The 9,853-nt window shown below is 34.3% G+C and overlaps 1 protein-coding gene across 1 annotated transcript; it reads right to left on the bottom strand.

Moving 5' to 3' along the window:
• Positions 1-1,600: 1,600 nt before the first annotated feature.
• LOC118051254 (probable sucrose-phosphate synthase 1) lies at positions 1,601-8,286 on the bottom strand. The gene is made up of 13 exons (XM_035061880.2): positions 7,787-8,286; positions 7,595-7,684; positions 6,228-6,469; positions 5,979-6,042; positions 5,155-5,853; positions 4,883-4,999; positions 4,614-4,745; positions 4,291-4,467; positions 4,055-4,108; positions 3,908-3,970; positions 2,848-3,789; positions 2,579-2,706; positions 1,601-2,297 (listed from the first exon to the last, which is right to left on the bottom strand). The coding sequence occupies exons 1-13, from the start codon at positions 7,967-7,969 to the stop codon at positions 2,024-2,026; spliced, it is 3,165 nt and encodes a 1,054-aa protein (XP_034917771.1). The 5' UTR covers positions 7,970-8,286; the 3' UTR covers positions 1,601-2,023.
• Positions 8,287-9,853: the final 1,567 nt, after the last annotated feature.

Genomic DNA, 9,853 nt, shown 5'->3' with positions numbered 1-9,853 from the left:
ATGAAGAATTTGAACTGGATAGAGGTCTTTTGAGCCTGATCTATATTCACGTACGACAATCTAGCTAGTTGCGTAGGATAGGCTTTTAGAGTTGGCTGTGTTTAGCTCTTCTTTTCTCCAGGACTGGATTAATAGTATGATTAGCCCCTTAATTACTCTTCATTTTTTTTTTAATATGGCCCGGCCCCTCTACTTTTTTTTTTTAATTTAATTTGTCTCTTAATCTAGGAAAATTCTTATCTAATTAATTATCACTCGAGGATTTGGATTGGCTTATTATTATTATTATTATTATTATTATACAAAAAGGACTTAAAGATATAAAATTCATCAAATCAAATATCATAAAAGTAGAAACAGATCAAAGTAATGTTAATTAACTAGCTAGCTAGAGTTGAAAACCAATACATCTAGTAAATGCACTGCATGCCTTGGCTACATTTAGCTGCAAATATCATAAATCGGATCATTATGGGGGAGCTAGTGGTCATGGAGTGTGGTTATTAAGGTCCAAGATTATCCTATAGCTAGTATTTTATGACTTTTTTGCTCATGAATGGTAAGTGCTGAGGGATAAATAATTTTCAATGGAATAAAATAAAAAAGGAGAACCCAGTGGTACATGCCATGGAAATTAGAAAGTAATCTCAATTCAAGAATCTAATCTATTTTTATTAAATCCGGCTTGATTTTGATGGTAAACTGAATACTTGTTCGATTAGAAATCTAGTTTAGGTTACTTTATTACTAGAAAATTAATAAATAAAAATAAAAATATTGACAAAATATTTCTGTCAATAAATTATAATGAATTGTATAAACAAAAATATTCCCTTACTATATATCAATAGAATTATAGTGAAAAAACAATTGAAATAAAATCTGACGTGTTATTTATACTAACGAAATTATCAGTAAAATCCATCCATAAACTCATTGGTAAACTGTTTATTTTTTTCTTGACACTATTAATTATCATATAAATTATTAACAGAAAATTCTGTTGATAAATATAAGAATTCTAATAATGGTTATTTAAAATTAAAAAAAAAAAAAGCATGCAAGAGATAATATAATCAAACCTGGATCATATTCTGATCAAAATATATTTTGTTATTTTTAAATTAATATCATTTTAACCTTAAAAAATCTTATAACAACCTGCCCAAATCAAAGTTTTTCTCTTATTATTTCATACTTCCAACCAACGCTCATCTAAACTTTTCTCGTATTATTTTAATTATACCTTTTACATAATTAACTATAAACCTAATTTACTTCAAAATAGAATCGACCAAATTAATTTAAAAGAGCTACACCTCGATCCCTTCTTCTTTTTTTCACGAATTCAAATCATATTTCTATTGAATATGATGCATAGCTTAGTAATTGTATTTGTATTGATATGGGTAACAGTCTTTTTTTTAATTTTCCAAAAAAGCCTTGCACATTATGCTTCGTGGCCAGGTTGTTATTTTCTCAAAATATTTTAAGATGATTCAGATATATTAATATTAAAAATAAAAAAATATTATTTAATTAGATATATTTTTATTTTCGATCGAAAACACGAGAAGACATAATTTGTGATGTATCCATATTTTGAACTCAGGCAAGCATCGATTTTCCAATATTACACGCCGTGGTGTGGCTGAGAAACCAATGAGAATTAAACAAAACAACTGGAGAGAATAACTCTCTCTTTATACAAACCACATAGAATAGCACAAAACTCTAGTTGTGGGGGTGGTATAGGGTGAGCCAAAAAGAACTAGGTTAGGAGGACGCCAAAGCTAGCGAAGAGAATCAGTGAAGTGCAATGAGGCTGCAGACTACAACTGTTTCTCAGAATTAAGGAAAACAAAATTGAAGTTGGGGGTTCACACTCTTGGACCGAAGCTATAGGCAATTTCGGTGAAATGAAGCTTCGAAGGGAGGAGGGTGGCTGGGGGGGCCGGATTACGGAGAGAAAGCCACCGGAGGAAAAGCCTCTATCTCGGCAGATCGGAGAAAGACAATTTTTCTAACCCTTAAGAATCCCTAGTTTCTCCAAAGATTCCTTTATATCCTCGGCGTTGCTACCCCCGGCTTGGACAAAGTTGGGATTGTCAAACGGAGCAACATCTTCGAGAGGATAGCCTCTATTAGCATGGAGCTTGAGAGAACTGCTGCCAACTCCCTTCAGTACAACAGTCTTGTGGAGCCCACCTAGCAACCCTTCATAATCCGTGTCTCCACATTCTCCGGTGAAGAGCACAATATTTGACAAGTCCGTGCCCCATCGAACATAGAGGTACCTGAAGAATAATCGAGATCTTATATGGTAATTTGCCCTATGTGTTGCAAGAAGTTCGGAAGTTTACACCAAGCTTCATTTTACCACCATATTTGGCTTAACATAGGTTAAAAGTCTCGATCACAAGCTCGTGGAATAAAAAGAAATTATCAGGCATCACTGTAACTCAGAAATAAGAGAGCATTATTATTTCTAGACATTCATTTCACCAATTCAACTGCAGCTCTGGCAACCAAAAGAGTTGACAGAAATATATATATATATAGAAAATAGAAGGCATACCTCAGCGCCTGGGATCTAGAAGCCAGCACAGGGATCACGTTTATTTGGGCACCTTGTTGACAATAAATTACATTGCATCGAAGAGCCTGAATTCTCATCAATTTCCGAAGTTCCTTAACAGGGGGAATCTGTGAAGACAGAGTATGTTCTAAGTAATAGTTGACGAGGAATACAAACACACAAAAAAGCAAAGCAGAACTTGAATGCAGAGTCAAATCATAATCAGGGGCATTAGGCAAAGGAGTCCTCGGATTTCAAAACATAATTACCAATGATAAGTCTTTCACTTTCAATGCAAAGCAATATGAAGACGACCTGGGTTCATCTTCCTCAACAATCTTTCCTTGTCCATTTTTATCGTTAACAGAAATAGCCCAACGAACCAGAGTCTTCCTCAAACCTTCTGCGCCCCAACGGTATTCAATCTGTGAATGATAGTCCAAGTCCAGTACAAATGGAAGTCCAGAATCATCAGAGCTTGAAGATGGATAGTAGAGATTGCTACCACTGTTACAAATAAATGCATCAAAATCCAATGGGTTCAAGCCCCCTGAATTCAGAAGAGAATTTATCTCAGATATGGTCATGGCTGTTGATAAAATAAATCCTATCAACCCAGCAGAATTTTTATTTGCCACCTCAACAACCATCTTGAGGATTTCAAGAAAATCTGAAGTTGTATCGCAATCAACAGCAATGACAAAAATGTGCTTCCTCCTCCTCAGAGATGGAAATTTACTACTGCTAGTATTGTTATCTGCTCTCTCTTTAGCTCCATCCTTCCGTAAGCCTCCTACGGCACCTTTTGATATTGTCAAAACCGCGTTTTCTAACTTGTACTTTCCATCAACAGCATTGTCCTCGTTATCTAAAGAATTATCAAGATTGCCACTTTCAGTTCTTTCCCCGTCCAATGATAGCTTCAAGTTTAAAGATAAATCCTGTATGTCTCTCAAAGAATCGCCAGGTGAATCTGATTCTGAATTTTGAAATCCTTCTTCAATTTGCTTCCACTGAGGCTGTCTGGGTTTGCAACTGGCTATCCGAGCTAGGTATGCTTTACAATGCTCTGGCCATGAGAAAAGGTGGATATTTTTCAGTCCGTTCTGTCTACATCTTGCCCACAGCTGCTTATCCGAAACAAGCTTGAGAAGAGCATCAGCAATGGACTTTTGGTCGTGAGGATCAACAAGCAGTCCATTGTCAAGCACCTGTAATAAATTTGTTGTCAGTATCCATAAGCTAGCAGGAATCTTCAAACTCACAGCAGTTTTGATGAGTAGCCAAGAAAATCATCCTAAGATTGGAAGGATTCAACTATGAACACACCCGATGAATGTCCACAGGACCACCATTTTTTGTGGCAACCATAGGCAAACCATAAGCTGCTGCCTGTTCAGCAAGGAGACACGTTAAATTTTCAAGAACAAATGTATTCTAAAATGAAGATAGGAGGTGATAAATAAAGAGAAACACCTCTATCAAAGTAAGTCCAAATGGCTCAATGAAAGCTGGATTAATGAACACACCCTGAAAGGGAAAAAGAATTGCCAGGATAAGAAGTCGAGAAAAGGATCAGAACTTTCTTGACAGACTGAAATCAGCCATATTGTTAAATGCAAACTACGGTGTCATTTCAACACAATTCCATTTCATGAAATGTGACATCCTATTGCAAGATCAATTTGGTAAAATATGATTTATAATTATACCTTTGTTTTGGCTGCAAGACGGTAAATGTCAGGAACATCAGATTGCCTATGGTGTTTAGGGTAAGCCACTTGACCATATAGATCATATTTATCAACAAGCTTGATAACGGAAAGAAGATAAGAGGCATTTGCGCCTGACATTTCATCAATATCATCACGGTTTCCCATTATTAACGTCTGCAAAAACAGAAAACAACAACAGATTATTTACAACTTCATACAAAACAAATTTTGAAAAGAAAGAAGAGAATCAAGAACCATTTCAACAGAGTCCGGTTACTGAAATGCATGCACTAGACATAGAAGTTCAAAGACTAGCTTACTAGGTTGGCAAGCTCCCTTAGCGGGCGGCATTCTCCAAATGCTTTGACTAAAGTAGTAATATTCTTTTTTGGGTCTGGCCTTGCAAGAGCTAGTATCATAGGCTTCCGGGGATTGGAAAAGAAACGCATTATCTGGTGATTTGAAACTGCAGTCAGTATCAAGTTTAAAATCCCTACTAGAATGAATACAAGGAATAATCAATCAGAAACACGTAAAATCATTCAACTGTCAAAAACCAAAGCAAATATAAGAAAAGAATAACTATCACCTCTGACCAAATTGGTGGATCAGGAGACGCAGGATGATCTTTGTTTTTTTCTTCTTCTCCATCAGAATCTCCATCGTGTGGAGTGATATGATGAAACTCCATTCCAGGAGGAATCACCTGGACATCATTGACATATTAAGATATGGATTAGTTTTGCTACAAAATACTGTTAGCATAAAGATATCACAACAACCAACTTCGATTTTGATTTGAGGCTAATGGGAGCCTCACAGGTTTAATGAAGGAATTAATAACAACATGTTGATGCTTACAACAGTTCGAGGCATGAACCTGCCATGACAGCTCACTCCTCGTTTGATCCTTGCTCTAAGTTTGCGCTCTAGTACTGGATCAAAGCCATCATACAGGCGCCATTGCTCTTCTATCTCCTGTTTAGTGCTAGTTATAATAATCTCAGAGGCATCAAGAGTTAACTCTTCAGCCTCTATCCGCCGCATTATTTTGTATGTTGCATTTACTTCTTCCCTCGACTGCCGTCCCTGTTTCATAAGTTGTTCAAGCTTGTCTCGTCCAAGTGAGTGTCCAGTAAAAACCATAGGAACATTTAGAGCTCCAGAGAGAAGAGCAGCAGAGTCACCAGCATCAGCATAATGTCCATGTATTGCAACAGGCCAGACTGGATTTCCACCACCAATTTGCTCTCCCAAAACTTTAGACATCTGCATAATATGACCTAGTGCACCATCTACAAATTCTGGAATGTAAGGCCAAAGGAGTTCCTTTCTTATGTACTTGTCCTTCGGGCCAAATGGTATTCGAATAATGTAAGCACCGCTACTCTCCCCGAGCTCCCCTGTTGAATTCTCAGAGCTTATTAGATTCAGCATCTCTGTTGGTTCACCATAACTCCAATCCACATCTGGAGCCGATACTTGTCTTGTCAGCAAATCAACCCGATAAACCCCTGGCATTGTACCCAGGGCCCTTGCAAGCTCCACTACATACTTGACCTGCATAAAAAGGTAACTTCAAGACCTCCCCATAAGTAAAGTGGTGCTTCATGATTGAAATGATGGTCTAGAATAAGTACTTGCCACATAACAATAAGAATTTGAACAGAAATGCAAAGAGTTACCTGGCCACCTGTATCTGAATCACGACCAAGCTCCATGTTTTCACCGCGTATCAAGCCATGAAGACTGCAAAACCGCTTGTTAGAAATAATTTTATGAACCATTATGAATTTCAAGCAAGTTGTAAATTCTATATATTCAAATATTGAGATCAACTTTTAGTTCACAGGTATAAACAAAGTCAATATGAATAATAAGCATGCAAATAACCCATTATAATGTCAGGTCAATAATAAAAATTTTGGCCATACCTTATGAGCACAATGTAAAGTTTCTTTTCTTTGTGCTGGTTAGCCCAATTCTCCATCACATCAACAGAACTTATTCTAGGCATTCTTCCTTTAACACTCCCACCATGTGCTGAAAGGTCACCAGGGACATCTCCTTTCTCTCCTTCTGACAGATCTTCCGACATATCAGCAGTTGCCTCTTTGCGACCTCTTTCACGTTCAAGGTGGCGTTTCGCTATCCTTTGAGCTTCCTCGCCCTCAAGCTAATAAAAAAGTGCAAGTAAAAATGTAAAGAAATGGGAAAACATACAGTCCAAATATAACTAAACATTCTTGCCCCCATAGCATGATTTGAACCTTAGTCATACAAAATTCAAACAATTAACTGCTAACCAGTTACAACTTAAAAAGCATCCCCATTATGAACCATGTTTCCAGCTAAACATATTAAAACAAATAAACAAAAAAAAAAATAAAAGTCCGTGTCATACATTCTATTGTTGTTAAAGATCCGCAAAATGCAGTCGCTATTGTACGAAATCACAAATCCCAATAGTGCAAGTCAATCGAACATGAGTTCAGGCACAACACACAATCCCATGCGTGGCAACGATTTTTTCTTATTGGACTTAGTTTGTGTTTAAAATTGTGATAATTTTTATAATTATAGTTTGTAAAAGCAAGTTTAAAAAACTATAAATTATAATGCTTTTTTTATGCAATATGGTGTGTATGATTAATTAAACATTTTAAAACTACAATTAAAACAAATTATAATTTTAATAACTCTGCATCATACTTCCGAACAGAATCTTAGCTAGTAATTATGGATATTCCAATCAGTCAGCAAAGTTTTTGGCCTTGTTTGTGATTGCAATTCAATTGTTTTTTTTTTAAAAAACATTAATTTTAATTTTTTTATGTTTCTGAAATTATTTTGATGGAATGATATTAAAAATAAATTTTAAAATAAAAAAAATATTAATTTAATATATTTCTAAATAAAAAAAATAAAAAAATTTACATATCTCAACTGTGCATGTTTAAGAGCGTGTTTGGCAGTGTGATAGCGGTTGCTTTTCAAATAGCTTTTCGTGCCGAAATAGATGTCAATGATGTTTTTTTATTTTTTAAAAATCATTTTTGACATCAACACATCAAAACGATCCAAAAAGTACAAACAACATTTAATGTTGAAACTTCTCTAAGTGGGATCCACAACCAAAATATGATTGACACATGCTGGACCGGGTTTGATTTGTCTTTTTAGTCCATCAATTAGATTACTGAATGATAATTATCATAAACAAATTAAATACCATAAACTAATAATTAAACACTTTTTCTCTAACTAAAATTGTGTGTGTGCGTGTGTGTGTGTAAAAAACCTGCTTCTTCTTGCGAGCCAAATTCCAAATCCTCCAGCACATATTTTCCAATCTAGTATTTCTCTCTTGCGTGCTCTTCATCGCCGCAGCCTATCAAAAATCAATTCACATTCAAAATTACAAAAAGAACATTGAATTCACCCAATCAAATGAAATAAAAAACACGGTGTCGTGTCGCCTCGATCGTCTTACACGAAGCCAGGAACGATGGAGATCAGTCTCATCGAAGCCAGTAATAACCTCCTCAACAAAATACCGAGTAGGACTAAAACGACCTCGCTCCCTAAGCAACAATGACGATTTTGCATCGTCGATTCCTGGATCAACGTCCAGTATCGCTTCTAAGTAACTATTTATCCAGTCATTTCCCGCCATTTCCGCACAAACCGAAGAAGAAGAAGGTGATTCTTATTTTTCTTGAGAGATCAAAAGGAAACGGTTATCATCACTTTTGTGTGTGTTCTGTGGAGAGAGGAAGGAAGTAATGGTGTTTTGTGGAGAGAGGAAGGAAGTAATATGGTGGTGCGATTTTTATAGTGTTTGATTTTAATTTTTATTTATAAAAAAAAGGAATAATTAATGGAGTAATAAAGAGAATTTCTTAATTCTGATAAAAGCTTTTTCAGATTTAAGAGAGAGAGAGACCCGGGCGTGAGGCTATGAGGTGGCGTTGTTTGAGAGAGTTGGCGAGGTCTCTGGAAAAAGGTCGCGTCGGTTTGGAACTTGTTCGATTTTAAGCTTTATGAAATTAGGTACCACAAAGTTCGTCCTCTTGATATGATGGGTATTTTACATCACTCCTCGAAGTATATTCTCTTGCAATTTTACCATTTAAGGATCCATGTTCCAACAATAAAGTTTCCATTTACATTGTGTTGTGTTATGAAGGGTATGTTTGTCTGGAAAAAAATATTTTTAAGAGAAATGATTTATTTTTATTATTTGAATGTATAAATAAAAATATTTTTATGTCAAATAAATTATTTTTTATTCGTGGCTTTTTAGATATAGTAGTAATACAACAAAAAAGGAGCAAAGAGCTTGAGATACACAGCAGGTCTCGAGTTACCTCTTGTGAGAGTCTGGATGGACCCATAAAATACGCGCTTCTCGATCCAAAAAAAGCTAATAATGATAGTTGTTATGATAAATATTTATGAATTAATAGTATATTAGTTGATAATAATGGTGTCAATATTAATAAAATAATGATTACTTAAATAACAAGATTGATGGTAGAGCTTGTTAAATAATAAAAAATAAATAAAAAGAAGAGATGAGGGTTTCATTCATTCTGTATAATATAATGTAACAATTTACTTTAAAAAAATTAACTTAACTATATATATAAAGAGACTGTATATAAACTAAAAAAAAAAAAATAAAAAAATTATTCTATTTTAATAAATATATAATAAAATAAAAGAACTCCATTTTTCTTAACAGAGCAAACATACAAAAAAAAAAAATGATTGGAAATAAGATGGTATCGGGTGCTCTTGATCACGCTTTAGTTGGGCTATATTTTTAGGCATCAAATTAATTATTAAACCTTGCAAGAAATGTAGAAAGGACAAGACATGTAAAAGGAATGTCTCTAATGCATAGATTTGCATGCCAGAAAGTAGATAACAAAGAACAAATTATGCACAACGTGGACTTAATTTATTTTTCAACTTTTATTCCTCCTTAGCATGAATATATATTTATAGTTTTTTGATAATATAATTAAAAAATTTTTTAAAAATAATTTTTCATATTAAAATATATGTTAATGATATTTTTTTTATTTTTTAAAAGTTATTTTTAACATCAACATATTAAAATAATTTGAAAATAAAAATATATTAATAAAAAATTTAAAATATTTTTTCAAAAACAAACATTCCTTATTATTACTCTCAATCTAGCTAATCAATTACCTATCTTATCTCTTTATCTTAGAGTCAATTAACCAATCAAAATTCACCAAATGCCTTGATTCTTGAAGATGGTAATTAATCTAATCCAGCATATTCCCAGACGGAAAGATGCTAAGCAAAAGCAAGCCATGCAATATGTTCTGTGTAATTGATTACAAAGATGATCATAAGATCTTTGTCAAAGCCAGACGTCCCTTTTTCCACAAAGATGACTCATTCGCGGAATTTTGCAGCTCAAATCTTTATCTTACTTCTCCCTTTATTTACTACGGAGATTCGAGTTCTGTTGTTAGTGTTTACTATCATAATTAACTTTCATTAAACAAAATTATCTCTA

Source organism: Populus alba, chromosome 18 (assembly GCF_005239225.2).
Source record: "Populus alba chromosome 18, ASM523922v2, whole genome shotgun sequence".
In the NCBI taxonomy this organism is placed as follows: domain Eukaryota; kingdom Viridiplantae; phylum Streptophyta; class Magnoliopsida; order Malpighiales; family Salicaceae; genus Populus; species Populus alba.
Note: the sequence above shows the minus strand (reverse complement) of the source record. Positions and strands in the feature narration are given on the sequence as shown.

Coding starts and splice junctions, on each gene's coding strand:
- LOC118051254 (XM_035061880.2), bottom strand. CDS start 7,969: ATGGCGGGAAATGACTGGATAAATAGTTACTTAGAAGCGATACTGGAC. Junction 7,685..7,786: donor TCCATCGTTCCTGGCTTCGT/GTAAGACGATCG, acceptor GATTTTTGATAG/GCTGCGGCGATGAAGAGCAC. Junction 4,746..4,882: donor ATCCACCAATTTGGTCAGAG/GTGATAGTTATT, acceptor TCAAATCACCAG/ATAATGCGTTTCTTTTCCAA.